This window comes from Mugil cephalus, chromosome 7, assembly GCF_022458985.1.
Source record: "Mugil cephalus isolate CIBA_MC_2020 chromosome 7, CIBA_Mcephalus_1.1, whole genome shotgun sequence".
Taxonomy (NCBI): Eukaryota; Metazoa; Chordata; class Actinopteri; order Mugiliformes; family Mugilidae; genus Mugil; species Mugil cephalus.
In genome coordinates this window covers 2,977,663-2,996,599 of record NC_061776.1, presented here as the reverse complement: position 1 = coordinate 2,996,599, position 18,937 = coordinate 2,977,663, and the positions used below count along the sequence as shown (strand labels likewise).

Genomic DNA, 18,937 nt, shown 5'->3' with positions numbered 1-18,937 from the left:
GGTGAGGGGTGGAGCTTTATCAAAACTACTCTCATAAATGTTGAACTTTGACGTGTTATTCAGGGAGTGTTTTAGTCCAAAGTGTTTAATTTTAGAGGGAGCATCAGCTGATGGTGTTTAATTGTTGAGTGAGTTGGTCCAGTGTTTGCTATGAGTTTATTGATATAAACAGAGCAGCTTAAAGGCTTTTGCGTCATCAAGAGTTTTCCACATTTCTTTGTAAAATGACTCAAACATTTTCACACAAGTCCTGAACTTTTGCAAATACAACAGGCACTACGCTATACAGTAGTAGCACAGAATTACATGAATAGAATAAAATGACCTTTATTGTAATTATACAGTGTATGATTACAATAGATCTTTTTACTTGAGGCAGCCTCAAGTAAAAAGAAAGATACATTAAAATAAGATAAGATTAAGATAAAATAAAATAAAAGTAAGGAGTCTTAGGCTGAGGACACATCTGATTTCTCCCTGAACCAACAGGAGGGGAGGACTTCTCCCGACAGTCCATAAGGGACAGGACTGTTTTTGTTTCCTTTGCAGATTTCTGAGACCATAAAACAAAGCCATAAAACAAGCTTTTAAGCACATTCCCGTGCCAACAAACAAAGGGTTAAGACTTTTCTCATTTACGTGTAATCCACATGCAGGCACCAAACAGATAAGAAGGCCAGACATGCTGGTGTCATACCACATGGTGATAAACGTCGTATATAAATTAGAACTTCATCACCTCTCTCTGACTAGAACCATAAACTACGAAATGTACACTTGTAACCAAAAATATAATGTTTAATCTATACCCAGCTCGTGATTAGTGTCAAAACTCTGTTTTGATCATTTGTTTAGGCCTTATAATGAAGAAGTTAGCCTATGAATTTTTTAATCATAAGTCTCTACCATGGAGCCATACTGCCATCCAGAGGCTAGTTAAAGAAATATCTTTGAAATGTAATTCTAACAAGTAATACTGTTATAGCGTTTCAATACCTTCATACTCTACAAAGCAAGACTGGTTAGCCTAGCCTTAGTATCATAATTTAATAGCACATAGTTAGAAACATTCATTCATTTCTACAACTTTCCTCAATATCCTGTGTGTTTTCAGGCTGACATGACTCACACAGGTTCTCCAACACTAAGTTTTAAGGTGGTTCTTCTGTTACAAAATGGACACTGTTGTAACGGATTCTGTAATGGATTCTATCTCCATCAGTCCCGGCAAGGGGAACGAATCAGATCTTGTGTCTGTGCAGAACCAAAACACATGGAGAACTCCAACTGGACTATGAAGTACAAAGAATATGGTTTTGGAGCATATACTCGACCTCTGCATCTAAATACTTACAGGGCCATATAGCAAGACTGTTGTTCAATCAGCTGAGCATCCCCCACGTCAATATTGTGTTCAGTCCAATGAGTCAGAGAGGGGACATCACCGAACAAACACTGATACTTAAACAAACAATTGCAACAGTTCACCACGTTGTAACACTGAAAATCGAGCCACTGATGTGTCCAAATTAAAGATACGATTCGTCTTCGCCAATATCCTCTTGTCCTCTACCACCTCCACAAACTCAAAGCTGCAGCCCAGGACCAAACCAGGTTTCTTCACCAGTTTGCTGAGTCTTTTTCCCTCTGCTGCCGTGATGCTGCTGCTCCAGCAGACTACACCATAAAAGATGACCAACGCAAAAAAGTAGAAGGTCCTCAGGAGGGCATCCTGCACTCTGAAGGACCTCAGTCTACGCAGAAGATGGAGTCTGCTTTGGCCCTTCCTGTACAATGCCTTGTCAGTCCAGTCCAGGTTCTTGTTTAGGTGAACACCCAAGTACTTGTAAGAGTCCACTATCTCAATGTCCATTCCCTGGATGTTCACCAGTGATGGAGGAGTGGTTTTGCCTCAGGGGAAGTCCACTACTAGCTCTTTGGTTTTTACTGCATTAATGCGTAGGTGATTCGGCTGGCACCAGGCCACAAAGTTCTAGTTCAGTTCTCTGTATCCTTTTTTTACTCTTCGGTGTTGATGAGACTAACAACGGCTGAGGCATCTGAGAACTTTTATAGGTGTAGGTTGGTTGTGTAGTGGGTGAAATCAGCTGTATACATGATGAATAGGAGAGGGGCCAGGAGCGTCCCCTGTGCCGCAGATCTCCATGTCCGACGCACAGTCTTTTATCTGTTGGTCAGGAAGTCCAGGTACTAGACTGACAGTTGCTGGTGTACCCCTGCGTGGTCCAGCTTGTCCCTCAGAAGTTCTGGGTGAATGGTGTTGAAGCCCCATGTTGGGTGGAGGGGCAGTGGGTGTGCTAGCAAGTACTTCCGAGTTTTTTGAACGGCCATAAAGTGAACCTTCATCAGGTCTGGCATCATCACCCTCCTGCACCAAAGCCTCAGAACACACTGGATCGCACTTTAAAATGTCCCTTATTGATTAGTTTAATTACTCTGTATTTTGTTTAAATGTTTCACATCTAATTATAATCCCATCCCAGTATGTTTATACTAATATCGTTAATATTAAGGGATTTATGGCAGTGTTGTGATTAACGGCGCAGACTAACGTCAGCTCGCGGAGCTCTGTTGTTGACTTTTTCAATAGTTTTGAGCTTTTTCTACATTTAGAGGATGTGTAGCATGCCTGCCAGCTAAACTAAATAAATAAACTCTGATAAAAAGTTGTGCAGTCAGTTTATTATGAGTGTTCTCAGAGGGAAAAATGTGTCGTTCAGTGAGTCAATTCAAATTTGACTGAAACATCAGATACACATCAACATTGAAGCTGCTCTCTGCTCTATGGATGAGTATTAGGGCCACACATGAGAAAATAAAATGAGACACACTTTGAGAAAAAAGTCAATGTGTCAAGAAAGAAGTCGACAATATTGAAAATAAAATCGAAATTGACATTTTCAGACTGAAAGCCTGACAAAGAAATCCTTTCTCTTTTAGCTTACAATCACACTCTAATCCTCAGTATTAGGACTTTGAAGTACTGAAGAGAATTAGCGATGGACCAAAGGAGAGATTGACTTTTTTCTTGACATAATATACCGTGGAGAGCAGAGCCAATAATGGTGTTAACTTAGCCAAATAATGTGTTAGCTGTGTAACATGGATGCTACTGAACGGTAGCATGCTACCACCTCAGTTGTGAGATGTTTGTGGTTTCCTCTCATCAACTGATGCTACAGCATTTCTATTGGATTAAGGTTGGGACTTTGACTTGTCTCTAAACATTCATGCCAACAAAACAACAATTTTTTGATCACATCACAACAGCCCAATACTACAGTTACCCTGAAGGTCAAAACACAACAACATTTCATATTATGGAAATGGTTAGGGACAACACTTCTTGTTTCTGATGTGATTGGTTGTTTCTCTGCCAAAAGGAGGCTTTGTTGATGGTCAATGTAGACACAGTACATGTTATTAGTATGATACGTTGCCAGATTTCTGCATGTGTTTCCACACAGTTGTCCAGAGTAGAAACAGGAAATGATGTTACACTGTCGGGTTCTGTCCTTTCTCGGCAGTGAAACAACAAATCACATCATCTTCCATTTCAGAATGGGATCTGTCCAATCAGAAACAAGATGTGTTGTCCCTGTTTTCCGTAATCTGAAATGTCGTTGTGTTTTCCTCTTCAGGCCAACCTTATAATGCACATTTATAATAATCCTGTTCATCTGTGACTGCTCTGATTCACTGGTAATATCTTCAATGGGAGTTTACCCCTAGTCCCAAAGTGTGGAAACATCCTCTCAGTGAAAGTGTGTGTGATGGTGTGTATGTGTTTGTTAGTATCAAGATCAGAGAAGGACAGTTGTCCTCTGTTCCAGTCCAGATTCACTCTGATCCTCTGGGGCTTCTTCTTTACTGGGAGATCAATGGCAGGATCTGGTGATGACCGTGCTGAGTATTTACCTTCATCGAGCCTTATTCTCCACAATCCAGATCTTATGCTTCCCTTCCTGATGTCAGACTCTGCTAACACACCCAGTGTCCACACTGTGGTAGCTCCAACATCAACATCCCAGCTGTGAGTCCCTGAGTTAAAACCCTCAGACCCCAGGACAGATAAGTAATAATCAAACCTCTCTGGATTATCAGGAAGCTGTTGTTTATCTCCTCCTAATCTCACACTGGTCAGATCTTCAGACAGGATCAGATATGGATTAGCAGTGTTTGGATCTAGAATGACAGGAGTGTAGGAGACCAGGTCCTTCATGTTGTTCCAGATGTTGAAGGCCAGGTTGCCCAGATGTTTGGCCTGGTCTATCAGAGCTCCTGAGGGCAGCTGTGGATCATCCAGCAGGGGGCAGCGCTGGACTCTTTCCACTGCAGCCTTGTAGTTGTTGAGGAATGAGACGTCTTCAGCTCTCAGCTCCTCCTCTGTGGCTCTGACTGTGTCTGAAAGAGCTGCTATCTCTCTGCTCAGAGCCTCCATCTTCTCCTTCATCATCTGACTCTTCTGCTCCTCTTCCTCCCTCAGTGCAGCCATCCTGGCCTCCTCTTCCTCTGCTAGAAACTGGTGAAGCTTCTTGAACTGCTCCTTAATCTGCCTCTCTGTGTGTCGGGCCTGGACCTTGATGTGTTTTTCTGTTGCATCAAACTTCACTTTAACTTCTTCACAAACCTTTAACTTCTTCTTCAAGGGCTCCAGAGTTTCCTCAAGGTTCTTCTTATGCTGCTGCGCAGCTTCATCGATGGGACTGAATCTGTGGTTGGAGTGTTTTCTTGAATCTCTGCAGACGAGACACACTGGCTGCTGATGGTCCAGACAGAAGAGTCTGAGTTTCTCAGAGTGCAGACTGCAGAGAGCCTCTGGAGATCTCTGATCTCTCTCCTGTAAGAAGGACTCACACAGGTTCCTCAACACCAAGTTTAATGGTGGTTCATCTCTTGAAGCTCTTCTCTTACAAACTGGACACTGGTGTGATGGATTCTGTCTCCACCAGTTCTTCAGACAGACTTTACAGAAGCTGTGGCTACATGACAGAAGAACAGGATCTCTGAAGACCTCCTGACAGACCGGACAGCAGAGATCCTCCTCTAATCTGGAAGCCATTTAGTCTCTGAGTGAAGCTGGAACACAGCAGACACAAAGTCCAGTCAGTCATGTCTCCCCTATCTTGTACTAACTTCCTGTTTTTGGTCAAACTCACCTTCAGTGTGTGGAGAGTCAGCAGCTTGAAGCAGCAGTGTTGTAGTTTCCACTTTTCTCTCCTGTAGCTGGACTCACTCAGAGGAAGGTGTTAGTTTGGTCTGAAGCTGAATCCGATCGTCTGTTTCTCTCTTTAGTCACACACAAAAATAATCTGTTTTCTGGTTTGTCTCAGGTAAATCAGGAGAGGGGTGGAGCTTTACCAGAACTCCTCTGATAATTGTGGAACTTTGATCTGTAATTCGGGGAGTGTTTCAGTCCAAAGGGTTTAATCTTAGAGGCTGCGTCAGCTGAAAGTGTCCGATCTGAAAGCTGTAGAGACTTGCGCAATCGCGAGATTCTGAAGTTTCCGAGGGTACCTGAATGCCTCAGAGGCGACGTCTCACATATCGAAACTTTACGGGAAAACGGACCAATTTTCCGAAATTTCATCAACATCGCTTCGGTATAACGTCATCTTTAAAAATTAACCCTTTGCTCTAGATTAATTCTGTAAAAAGGCAAAAACTCTACGGTCTTTCCTGCTTCCAGCGAGCCTTGAATGATTTGCAGACAGCATGTGATCGCCCTTCAACAACTGGCCGAACTTTTCTTCCCTGGGTGGTGCCTTACAGACGCAACATCCGGGTCATAGCCGCTCAGAACCAATGATCTGGCTCCAGTCAAAATGTAACAGATTAAAAAACGGCCGAAAGTTATGAAAATCAAAAGAAGTCTCAGAGTTTTTATATTCTGTGAATGTAGTGCAACCACTAATATTTTTCCCATGTTTCTTATGCTTCAGGATACCTGAAAATGTGTTGTTCATAATTTTTGAATATTTTACAAGAAAAAAATCTGATCAATTCAATTTCCGTTTTTCTTTTTTCTAATTATTTACAGGCTTTAAAACTTTTTTACACTTCATCTAGACATAATTGAGTTACATTAGCCTGTAGCCCTGTGTGTCCTGAATCTATAGAGGTGTAGGACTTCATATTACAGTGAAAAATGAGACCACAGTGAGTAAAAATGAAACAGAAAAAAAAACTGCCGAAAGTTACTAAAATCAAAAGAGGTCTCAGAATTTTTACATTCTCTGAATGTTGTGCAACCACCAATATTTTTCCTATGTTCCTGAGGCTTGAGGGTACCTGAAACTGTGTAGTATACACTAATCCATCAAATCAGAGAAATTCAATTTACGTTTTTCTTTTTTTCTGATGATTACAAGCTTTTAAATTTTGTTATATTTCATGGAGACAAAAGTGAGTTACATCAGCCTATAGCCCTATGTGTCCTGAATCTATAGAGGTGTAGGACTTCACTGTGCACAGAAAAATGAGATCACAGTGAGTAAAAATGTGGCAGATACCAAAATCGGCCAAAAATGGCTTGGGATTCAGAGGGTTAATTGTTGATTGAGTTCCTGTAGACAAAGAGTCTACTGAAAGAGCAGGTTATAAGCTATTAAGAAGTAGCACAGTATTACAGGACAGGTAACAAAGAAAAAATTAGTCTCTCGACGAGCTGTACGCTTCCAGGACTCTGAAGAGTTCATCCCTCTCACCCTAGATACAGACTATTTAACAGACTCCCCTCTGGCAGGAGGCTAAGATCCATCGAGTGCAGGACCACTCGCATGGCCAACAGTTTTTATCCATCCACAGTGTGCCTGTAGAACAGTGCCTGAACATTGGCATGGATCGTGTTGCATGGCATTTCTTTGTCTGCTGAGTAAGGGATGTAAACTCAAATCCCCAGGAGTGTGTCTCCATTGACCCATAGAGTCTCAAACCAGGTCTCCCAAGCACTTTTCAAGACACACTCCCTCTGGGTCCCAACAACTGCACACAGTCCAGATGTTCCCCAGATGGCCTCCAACACCTCCAACTCCAGCCCAGCATCCCCAGCACTTCTGCTGAAGTTCAGTGAGAATCTCAGGCCTCACTCTGGGCAGCTGATCTCTGGAACACACCATCATTACACTGGCTCCCTGTTCATTTTAGGATAGACTTCATAATTCTTCTGCTTGTTTATAAATCCCTCCATGGTCTCGCCCCTTCATACAGTATATCTCTGAGCTTCTCACCCCTTACACCACCACCAGAACCCTCAGATCCTCAGACCGTGGTATGTTGACTGTGCCACGTTTGGGGGAAAAAGAGGCAGGGGACCGGGCCTTTTCTGCTGCAGCCCCTCGGCTCTGGAACAGCCTGCCAGAGACTATTAGGAGTTCTGACTCTGTTGAGGCTTTTAAGAAACACCTCAAGACCCGTCTTTATTCCCTGGCTTTCAATGGCATTTGATTTGTTTTATTTCCTTATCTGGTCACCTTGGGTGTAAATAGTTTTTCCATTTGTTGAGACGGTGATGTTGATCTGAAAGTTGCATGTTTGTATGACATGTTGAATGTGAAGCACTTTGGTACAAATGCTCTTTACTTTTTAAGGTGCTATATAAATTAAATAAACTTAAACTTAAAAGGTAAAAAAAATCACAGAGCTACTGGCATGCAGCCACTCTTCACATGCATTTTTCAAAAATAGAAAGGCTGAGTTTAGCCACCCTTCAGAGGAGCCTTATTTCAGTGGCTTATAACCTCAAAGCCATTTTTTTGGTCACTATTCACAGTTCACGACCTTAGACGAGGACTGGAACAAAGATAGACTGGTAAAACAAAAACTTCGTCTTACAGCTCATCTGCTTTTCACCATGACAGTTAGAGACAGCACCTTCATTAGTGCAGCTGCTGCACCAAACCTCAACTCATTTTACCATCACTTGTGAACATCAGCCTCACTTGAAGCAGGAACTCACCCCTAACCCGAAGGGGACACTCCATCGTTTTCCAACAGAACACCGTGGTCTCCGACTTGGAGGTTCTGACCCTTGTCCCAAACACTTCACACTCAGGTGCAAACTGTCCCCGGATGCCTGGCCAATAGAATCGGGCCATAGTTCAGAGTCTTATCACACCCCATATGTCCAGCCATCGGGTTATAATCCCGGCGGCTTTTTGGTACCAACCACTGGGTAATTATCTCATTAGTCCAGGTGATCCTCTGCAAGGGCGATGGCCACTGCCAGGTCCCCGGGTTGGTGGTAGCACACCCACTCGGATGTGCCAGCTGGGAACCCCTCAATGAACTGTTCCAACACGAACAGCTCCTCGCCCGTGGACTCCCACGGCTGCAACCATCTGTTCGCTGCGTCCCTCAGCTGCTGTGCGTATACAAACGGCCAGTCGGTGGGCCCCATCTTCGTTCCTCTGAACCTGCGGCAGTGGTCCTCGGCCGAGTATCCCAATCGGTTCCCCATATTGTCTCCAAGAGGAGGCCAGCAGACAGAGCGCCGCTGTCTGTGCGTCACCCGATAATAGGGGCAGCAGGCCACAGCCCACTCTGCTCCTGACCAACCACACGCCGCTGCTGTTGTCTCAAACATTTCAAAGAACGACTGAGGATCGTGGGTTCCCCAGCTTCACAGACCACACACACAGACACTTTAGCCGGTTATGGGCTCTTTATTCAGACACAGGGAATCACCAACACTCAGCCAATCGCAGGCTACTTGTTCTCTTTGGCTGCTGTCTGGGTGTCAGCTTCCTCGTCTCTTGTCCGACTGCCCGCAGGTCCAGTACGCTACAGTGTTAGAAGGGAAGAGTGATTAGGCAACTAGCTGCAGGTGTGCCTGGTGCTGCTCTTCTGAGCCCTTTCCACAACTCTCCCCAGCAGCTGATGCACCACGCCCCCTCAACACCTCTATTTAAATGTGTATTTAAATTGTGTGTTTTTCGTAGAAGTTGGATCTTGGATTTTTTTTGTTGTCGTTTGTAGGAGCCGCCACTAGAGGCCAGCAACTGAGAGCAAATAGGAACATTAAGACAGAAATTCAGTTCATTCATTAATGTGTTTATTGATCAACCATTACACAATAAACATATTTTACATCTTTAAAATGTCCCTTATTGATTAGTTTAATTACTCAGTATTTTGTTTAAATGTTTCACATCTAATTATAATCCCATTCCAGTATGTTCTGATGCCGTGATGCAGCAGCTGAAGAGAGACAGATATAAAAACAGTTTATTATCTAAAGAGAAGTCAAATTAAAGGATACATGGTGGAGTTGTGATTAGAGTGCAGAGTAACGTCAGCTCCCGGAGTTCTGTTGGAAGATTTCCACTGACTATTTCAATAGTTTTGAGCTTTTTCTACATTTAGAAGGGTGTGTAGCATGCCTGCCAGCTCAGAAAGTCTGATAAAAGGCTGTGCAGTCAGTTTATTGTTAGTGGTCTCAGAGGGAAAATGGATCCTTCAGCAAGTCTTTTTAAATTTGACTGAAACATCAGGTAAAACAATGAAGCTGCTCTCTGCTCTATGGGTGAGTATTAGGGCCAACCATGAGAAAATAAATAAATAAATAAATCATCATGGACACACACAAACACAGAGTAACTCTTAGTAACAGAACTTTGAGGTTCTGCAGAGTATCAGGAACGGACCAAAGGAGACATGGACTTTATTCTTGACATTGTTTGTTGACTCTTTTCTCACTTTTGGTGTGTCTGTATGTCGTCATGTATGTTAACTGGCAGGTGTTTAGCTGTACTGGTGTCATTTATATTTTAGCCATGTGTGCTACCATGCCACAGTAGGCTAACCCGTTTAGCCCCATGTCTGCTAACCGGTTCAACTTAACTGTGTCTTTGTATAAGAAGCTCCGTTAACATATTGTAGTATTTTGTGACTCTAATGCTTGTGGCTTCAGCTTTTATAGGTAATACACATAAATCATTACCCTGTTTATCTCTAACTGATCTGATTCACTGGTAATATCTTCACTTTCTTCCCAGTGTTAATATATGGAAACATCCTCTCAGTGAAAGTGTGTGTGAAGGTGTGTATGTGTGTGTTAGTATCAAGATCAGAGAAGGACAGTTGTCCTCTGTTCCAGTCCAGATTCACTCTGATCCTCTGGAGCTTCTTCTCTATTGGGAGATCAATGGAAGAAGCTTGTGAGAAAGTTGCATATTTACCTCCATGGAATCTTATTGTCCACAATCCAGACTCTATACGTCCCTTCCTCTGGACAGACTCTGCTAACACACCCAGTATCCAGAATGTGTTATCTCCAACCTCAACATCCCAGCTGTGAGTCCCTGAGTTAAAGCCCTCAGAGCCCAGGACAGACCAGAACCAATCAAACCTCTCTGGATTATCAGGAAGTTGTTGTTTATCGCCTCGTCTCACACTGGTCAGATCTTCAGACAGGATCATTTCTGGATAAGTAGTGTTTGGATCCAGAATGACAGGAGTGTAGGAGACCAGGTCCTTCATGTTGTTCCAGATGTTGAAGGCCAGGTTGCCCAGATGTTTGGCCTGGTCTATCAGAGCTCCTGAGGGCAGCTGTGGATCATCCAGCAGGGGGCAGCGCTGGACTCTTTCCACTGCAGCCTTGTAGTTGTTGAGGAATGAGACGTCTTCAGCTCTCAGCTCCTCCTCTGTGGCTCTGACTGTGTCTGAAAGAGCTGCTATCTCTCTGCTCAGAGCCTCCATCTTCTCCTTCATCATCTGACTCTTCTGCTCCTCTTCCTCCCTCAGTGCAGCCATCCTGGCCTCCTCTTCCTCTGCTAGAAACTGGTGAAGCTTCTTGAACTGCTCCTTAATCTGCCTCTCTGTGTGTCGGGCCTGGACCTTGATGTGTTTTTCTGTTTCATCAAACTTCACTTTAACTTCTTCATAAACCTTTAACTTCTTCTTTAAGGGCTCCAGAGTTTCCTCAAGGTTCTTCTTTAGATCTGCTGCTGCTTCTTCGATGGGTCTGAATCTGTGTTTGGAGTGTTTTTCTGAATCTCTGCAGACGAGACACACTGGCTGCTGATGGTCCAGACAGAAGAGTCTGAGTTTCTCAGAGTGCAGACTGCAGAGAGCCTCTGGAGATCTCTGATCCCTCTCCTGTAAGAAGGACTCACACAGGTTCTTCAACACCAAGTTCAACGGTGGATCATCTCTTGAAGCTCTTCTCTTACAAACTGGACACTGGTGTAATGGATTCTGTCTCCACCAGTTCTTCACACAGACTTTACAGAAGCTGTGGCTACATGACAGGAGAACAGGATCTCTGAAGACCTCCTGACAGACCGGACAGCAGAGATCCTCCTCTGATCTGGAAGCCATTTAGTCTCTGAGTGAAGCTGGAACACAGCAGACACAAAGTCCAGTCAGTCATGTCTCCTCCATCTTCTGCTAACTTCCTGTTTTTGGTCAAACTCACCTTCAGTGTGTGGAGAGTCAGCAGCTTGAAGCAGCAGTGTTGTAGTTTCCACTTTTCTCTCCTGTAGCTGGACTCACTCAGAGGAAGGTGTTTGTTTGGTCTGAAGCTGAATCTGATCGTCTGTGTCTCTCTTTAGTCACACACTAATAAACTGTTTTCTGGTTTGTCTCAGGTAAATCAGGTGAGGGGGGTGGAGCTTTACCAAAACTACTCTGATAAATGTAGTTGGACCAGTTGGTCAAGTGAGTGTTTCACTCCAAAGTGTTTAATCTTAGAGGCAGCGTCAGCTGAGAGTTGTTCCAGTGTGTGCTATGATTTTATTGATACAAAGTGAAATCATTTTCCATGTTCTTATCCAAGGTCGGGTTGTGGTGGCAACAGGCTAAGTAAGATGTCTCTCTTCCCAGCAACACATTCCAGTTTCTCCTGGGGATTCCCGAGGTCTTCTCATGCCCAGTGAACCTCCAAAGGGAGATGCACAAGGGGCATCTGAACCCTTTCTCTGCAAAGGAGCAATGGTTCTACTCTGAGCTCTGTTGAATGTCCTCCACATCTCTAAGGCTGAGCCAAGCCTTCAGAGGAACCTCATTTCAGCTGCTTAAAACCTTGATTCCTTTGTTTTGGTCACTACTCATAGTTCATGACCATAGGTGAGTACTGGAACAAAGATCGACTGGTAAATCAAAAGCTTTGTCTTACAGCTCACCTCCTTTTTACAGCAACAGTTTGATTCAGCACTTTCATTATTTCAGCCACTGTGTCAAACCTTATGTCTATCTCTTGATCCACTTTACCATCAGTCGGTGACAGCACCCCAAGATGCTTGAACTCTCCAAACCCAGAGGGAACAATCCACCATTTTCCAGCAGAACACCATGGTCTCAGACTTGGAGTTTCTGACCCTCATCACAAATGTTTCACACTTGGCTGTTCACCAGTTCATTCAGTGCGTTTACATGCAGAGCTTAATTGAGCTATGCTCAATATTTGACTTTCTGACTACAGTCCTTGTCCCAGTTTACATGCAGTGGAAGAAAATCTTTTAACTCACGCGAACATGTTCTCCTCCTCCACACTTGGTGGCGATACGCGTCTTTTCAGCGGGATGATACCACGTTAATACGGCCCGTTTTCCGGTTCACCTATTGCGTCATATAATAAACAAGAGTCGTTCATGTGGCAGACCAGCGTTTCAAATAACAACCATAGGGATAATAGTACAGCTCTTTTAATCTCCTACGTGATGTGCGCTACTTCTCGTGCAGGAAAGATATGCGCTATCCCTCAGACGGTTCTTCTAGTTGCTCTGTTTGCCTTCTTCTTCTTCCGTGACCGTCTGTCTTTGATGTTTTTGTTCCGGGTCACTGCGCTGGGTCACACACCAGCGCAGTGACTGTGGAGCATGCGCACACACATTATCCGATCCATACTGCGATTAAGGCAGAATTCCACTCGCATTATCTGGGTGTCTTAATCGGATAAAGAGAACTCCGGCAATAATTCGGGTTTTTCATGTGCATGTAAATGCACTTAGTATGGGTGCACACGTCTCTGGTAGTTATAGTAACTGTGACATCACAGCCAAGAGACGGGACGTCCTGTGGAGTCGTCCAATGAGAGTCAGGACTTGACTCCACTGGATTTCACAGCTAGACGTGAATGTCGCAGTGAATGAATGAAAAGAGAGTCTTTTTAGGACTTCCTCAGTTTGAATGTTCTGGCACTTTACTGTGGTCATGGTGTAGTTAAACCGTACACAAGCCGAACACCCAGCATCCCCCACAAAGTTCCCCAAGCTACACACTCATAGGCCTTCTCCAAGTCTACAAAACACATGTAAACTAGATTTTCAGACTAGCATGATCCCCTAAGCAGCTCTGTAAGGGTTAAGATCTGCTCCATTGTTCCACGCCCAGGAAGGAATCCACATGACTCCTCCTGAATCTGAAGTCATCAGTTGGACTCTCATTTATAGTATCTGGGTGTAAACTCTCCGAGGAAGGCCGAGCTGTGCGACATCCCGATACCTGGAGCACACAGTCCAGTCCCCCACTTTAAAACTGGGTACCACCACCCTGGTCTGCTTATTTCAGACCTTGTTCCAGTGGCTCTCACCTTCCTTGTGCTGAAAGCCATGGAGAGGATCATGAAACACCACATCATCAGAACAACAGACCCCCCTGATGGACCCATTCCAGTTCAACACTCTGCAGCCCCTCAGTGAAACTGCTTTGACAACCACCAACACATTCAGACAGGTGTCTGTACTTTACGTGAGCATTTCTTTTTCTGACAACTTTTTACTGTAACTTCCTACATTTGTCCACAAATATCTGAACTTTCTACGCCTTCCATTGGAAAAACAGGCTTACCACTTTTTTAACGTCACGGGATGACATGACATAAAAGACGTAACGTGATCAGACACGACTAGAGCGTTGGACTAGAGAGAGAAAGTCAAAAGAAGTAGATGAGGAACAGTTAACTGTGGAAAGGTGAAGATTTGGAAAAGCCAGACCTTACACATCCACAGCCTTATTTAAGAGAACTGTTCCATGTTGTTGGCTCCAAGAATGATTCAGTGCAAATGCGTTGAGCCTCAACCTAAAATCCACCAGTATCTTTCTGAACCAATCAGAGCTCTGGACACAAGTTGTGTTTGTGTAAATGCTGCATGATGGATTCAACCAACACAAAAAAAAATATCAGGTGAACCCAACAACTTCTTTTTTTTAACTGTGTTCCAACTTTGATTCCTCCAGGACAAAACTACTTGGAGCAGTGTTTCTCAGTTCTGGTCCTCGGGACCCACTGCCCTGCATGTTTTAGATGTTTCCTGCTCCAACACACCTGATTCAAATGAATGGCTCCTTATCAGGCCACTGCAGAGCTTGATGATGAGCTGATCATTTAAATCAGGTGTGGTGGAGGAGGGAAACATCGAAAACATGCAGGGCAGTGGCTCCCGAGGACTAGAATTCAGAAACACTGACTTAAAGTGATTCAGACTTTTCTGATAGAAACTTCAGAGTCTTGTCTTTTACTTTTACTTTCCCCCCTCTGAGTCTGGTCTTCCGTACCGCTTAATCCTCACTAGGGTCGCGGGGTTTGCTGGAGCCTATCCCAGTCCTCATGTCATTTATTTATTTATTCATTTTATTTATGTATTTCGGATTTAATGAAACTCAACGACCAACATTTTATTCTTCGTGTGAATAAAGATTTCAAAGTGGAGCGGAACTAAAAGTGGAGCTCGGTTTTCGGCCGGACCCGGGCAGCGGGACACCAGGCGGAAGCGTTGACTCTGTGTGTGTGTGTGTGTGTGTGTGTGTGTGTGTGTGTGTGTGTGTGTGTGTGTGTGTGTGTGTGTGTGTGTGTGTGTGTACTGAGCTGGAGGACGTTGTGTCGTCGTGTCGCAGATAAAAACTAACGATGTCTTCAGCTGAGACAGAGACGTCGAGGTCCGACGTCCTCAAAGGTAACATTAGCTCCGGCTAGCATTAGCCTGTTAGCCTGTTAGCCTAGCCACGGTAGCCAGGCTGAGTAGTAGAAGACAGAGATCTGGTCTAGTGGAGTCTGGTTTAGTTTAATCTATTCTAATCTGGTCTAACCTAGTCTAGTCTGGTTAAATCTGGTCTGGTTAAGTTTTATACCACTAAAATATGTGTTTGTACCACAGAAGAAGAAATATCACGGTCACTGTCTTCAGTGGAAGTGGTTTGAAGCTTTTAATTTGAAATGGGGGGCTTTTAATATGAAGCCCATTCATTAACTGGAGGGTTTAACTGGCCCAGAAAAAGAAACTTGTTCTTTGTTTGTTGTTCCTTCAGATGTGTCCCAGCACCATGTCTTTAAAGAGGAGGTTCTAGATGACCAGCAGCTCTGTGACCAGGACAGGAACTCGAATCTGGACCAGGAGGAACCAGAACCTCCACAGATTAAAGAGGAACAGGAGGAACCAGGACCTCCACAGATTAAAGAGGAACAGGAGGAACCAGAACCTCCACAGATTAAAGAGGAACAGGAGGAACCAGATAGGAAGAAGAGTGGTCAGAGTGATACTGACACAGGAACAAAGTCTGTAACATGCGACATCTGTGGAAAAACCTTGAAGCATAAATCCACACTGTACAGACATCGCAAAATTCACACAGGTGAAAAGCTGTACTCCTGTGGAACATGTGGGAAACAGTTCAGTCAGAGTCATTCGCTGAAAGCCCACACCAGGACTCACACCGGAGAGAAGCCGTACTCTTGCAAAATATGCGGTAAAAGATTTAGTCAACGTGGGAACCTGAGCGTCCACGTGAAAACTCACACGAGTGAGAAGCTGTACTCCTGTGAGACGTGTGGGAAACAGTTCAGTGTCCAGGAATATTTGACCACCCACATGAAGATTCACTCAAGCGAGAAACCGTTTGGTTGTGAAACGTGTGGTAAACATTTTAGATTGAAGTACGACCTGAAAGTCCACATGAGGACTCACGCAGGTGATAAGACTTACTGCTGTCAGATGTGTGGGGAGATGTTTTTCGACCGCTCAGTGTTTACAAAGCACAAAATTATCCACAGAGGTGAGAAGCCACTCTGCAAAATCTGTGGGAAAGCTTTCAGCCGCACTAGTAATTTGATCCCACACATGAGAACGCACACTGGTGAGAAGCCGTACTGCTGCGACACATGTGGGAAAAGATTCACTCGGAATATCCAGCTGACGCTCCACATCAGGACTCACACGGGCGAGAAACCGTATTTCTGCGAAATATGCGGGAAGAAGTTTAGGCACATGCATGCCTTCAAAAATCACATGAGAATCCACACGGGTGAGAAGCCGTACCTTTGTAAAGTTTGCGGGAGGAGATTTTGTCACTCGTCAACGTTGAGGAACCACATGAGAATCCACACGGGTCAGAAGCCGTATCACTGCAGGATGTGTGGGCGGCGTTTTAGTTACTATGGCACGCTGGTCGTCCACATGAGGACGCACACAGGCGAGAAGCCTTATTCTTGTAAGACGTGCGGTCGAGGCTTCAGCCACAGTTACGCCTTGTTTCAGCACATGTGGACTCACACAGGAGAGAAGCCATATCGCTGCAAAACGTGTGGAAAAAACTACAGCCGGAGTTGTGCTTTGTTGCTGCACATGAGGACGCACACAGGCGAGAAACCGTACTGGTGTGAACGTTGTGGTAAAGCCTACAGCCAAAATAGACACCTGGTCGTCCACATGAAGACTCACACAGCTGAGAAGTCGTAGTCCTGAAACTCAAAATAATAAAAGTAACTGTGAAAGACAAATATGATGTGAAGTTTAGAAACGCTGCTGGAGTCTTTGATGTGAATATTAAAGGACAATTTTCAATGTTTTTATCCTGAAATAAGAAATTTAACTAGAAATAAAATAGTTAAAAGTTGAATGCTCAACTAAATTGTGTTTCTTTTATTTATCAAGAACTCAAATATGAATGAATGAATGGATGTTTGAACACAGAATCAAAGAAAAAAAACCCTAACTTTATGTTCAAAGAGTAGGAAGAGGCCAAAGCCTTAAATCCCGCCCCTTCTGTTAAATCAATATATACTACGATTAGTTATATAAAATAGTAATATGTATATATGACATATAATAATGTATACTATATAACTATAACAAATACAGTGACTTTACATGGAGAACCACAGAGGACCCGAGCTGGTTCCCTGAGGAACTCCACCATTCATCAGGAGGCAACGTTCACACAATTCAACCTTTGGACATTTTATTTCTCCTGGACGTCATCACATTCTACCATTGAGCTCATTATACGATCCAGGAGAAGATGGAGATTTACACATGGAACTCCCCAGGACCCCAGCCACCAAGGCTACATGCTACATAGCAATGCTAAGCTACAAGCCACCAAGGCTACATGCTACATAGCAATGCTAAGCTACCAGCCACCAAGGCTGTAATACCACAATTACACCACTAGATGGGGACAAAGGACCACTATTTCTAAACATTTTACCTCTGTGATATTATGAATATTTGGCTTTTATACATTTTACCTCTATTTTTATGTTTTTTTTAAAAAATTATATTTGCAACAGCAATACAACTATTATTTCCTTTGAAGGATTAATAAAGTTTTCTGATTAATTAAACGTGGTTTATTATCTGTAGTTTCACCATTGTTCCACTAGATGGAGACAAATACATGATTTGAGGCATGTACTGGTCCTAATGAACACAAATTCATTCCTTGATGAATAATAAAAATGTGACTTGTGTGGTTAGGGGTCCTAATCCTCCTCTGTAGCCACCAGACCATTTTTATCTTTTCTATTATTTTTTTATTTTTGTACAATTTAAAAATTATATAAAAGGATAAGAGCCACTTATAAGAAAACAAGAAAACAACTGGAGGTTACGATGGACGTCACATGTTTATTAGCATGTTTGTTAGCATGGTCGTACTGTGATGTCATGGGGTTGGTTGGTGGTTTCCACAGAGGTCGACAGAGACAGAGACAGAGGAAGGTGGATGATACTCCTGTATCTATCCAACACCATTATATCTCATTGTGGTTCCAGCTAGCTTAGCTTAGCTTAGCTTAGCTTCTGCTAATGAGGCGTTGCAGTGTTTCTGCTCAGGCGTCTTTCATTGAAACCATTGACACGTCCAACTTATAACGTGGACAGTAGAGGACAGACGGTGGATTATGGACTCCACGGTCTTCTCTCCAAACTACTGCTTCCTTTCTCCACGTCTTCCTCTCTCAGTGGTTCCAACTCTGTGACTCGTTCCATTAGCTCGCTTAAAGCAGGCTAGCAAGGTGGAAATGACCAAAAATTAACTTTCGTGTCTTTCTGGCCATTTTTTTTTACTGGGAGAACAAACTGTAAAATAAATAAATAAATAAATCAAATCAAATAAATAATGGATTTTTTACTTTAATTTTATTTTTAATTCTGAGAAAATAAAAGGCGACTCAGAGATAAAGTCTGAATTCTGCCGAAGAAAGGTTGGGTTTTGTTACAGTGACTCTAATAAACCAACAATAAAGAAATAAATGATTTAAAAAAAAATCTCTAAGTAATTCTGCATCTTTTCTCTTTTTACATGTGTGAATTCTGATCCACCACCACCTGGAAAATATTCCTCATAATTCTTCAGAAAAAAAAATCAGAATTTAAATTAATACATTTTCCATATTCTTCTTCTTCTTCTTCTTCTTTTTAATTAATGTTTAATGAAACCAAAGTAAATAAATCCTGTTCCATTGACCCCTCAGTAGGTTACGTTGATACCCCCCCCCCAGTGGTGGGAAGTTCACCTTTTTTTCTCTGAGAGTCGACTCTTTTGCCACGGCTCCTAAAGAAGAGTCGAGTCTTTATTTATTATCATTTGTAACCTAAAATATTTTAGCCCCACACAACAAATACACATGGTTTGTGTGTGTTGGTGAGACGTTTAATAATTGTCTCATTTTGTGCAGTTATTCTGTTACAAAAGCGTC

At 43.2% G+C, this 18,937-nt stretch overlaps 2 protein-coding genes across 2 annotated transcripts; one reads left to right on the top strand and one right to left on the bottom strand.

Annotated features, from left to right (window-relative positions):
* Positions 1-2,683: 2,683 nt before the first annotated feature.
* LOC125010611 lies at positions 2,684-11,340 on the bottom strand. The gene is made up of 4 exons (XM_047589377.1): positions 9,976-11,340; positions 8,732-8,802; positions 8,273-8,639; positions 2,684-5,083 (listed from the first exon to the last, which is right to left on the bottom strand). Exons 1-4 carry the CDS (start codon positions 11,338-11,340, stop codon positions 3,698-3,700), a joined length of 3,189 nt encoding a protein of 1,062 aa, XP_047445333.1. The 3' UTR covers positions 2,684-3,697.
* A 3,421-nt stretch (positions 11,341-14,761) lies between these two features.
* Positions 14,762-16,866, top strand: LOC125010964 (zinc finger protein OZF-like). Its single transcript, XM_047589935.1, has 2 exons — positions 14,762-14,915; positions 15,268-16,866. The coding sequence occupies exons 1-2, from the start codon at positions 14,870-14,872 to the stop codon at positions 16,692-16,694; spliced, it is 1,473 nt and encodes a 490-aa protein (XP_047445891.1). The 5' UTR covers positions 14,762-14,869; the 3' UTR covers positions 16,695-16,866.
* The last annotated feature ends 2,071 nt before the right edge of the window (positions 16,867-18,937 follow it).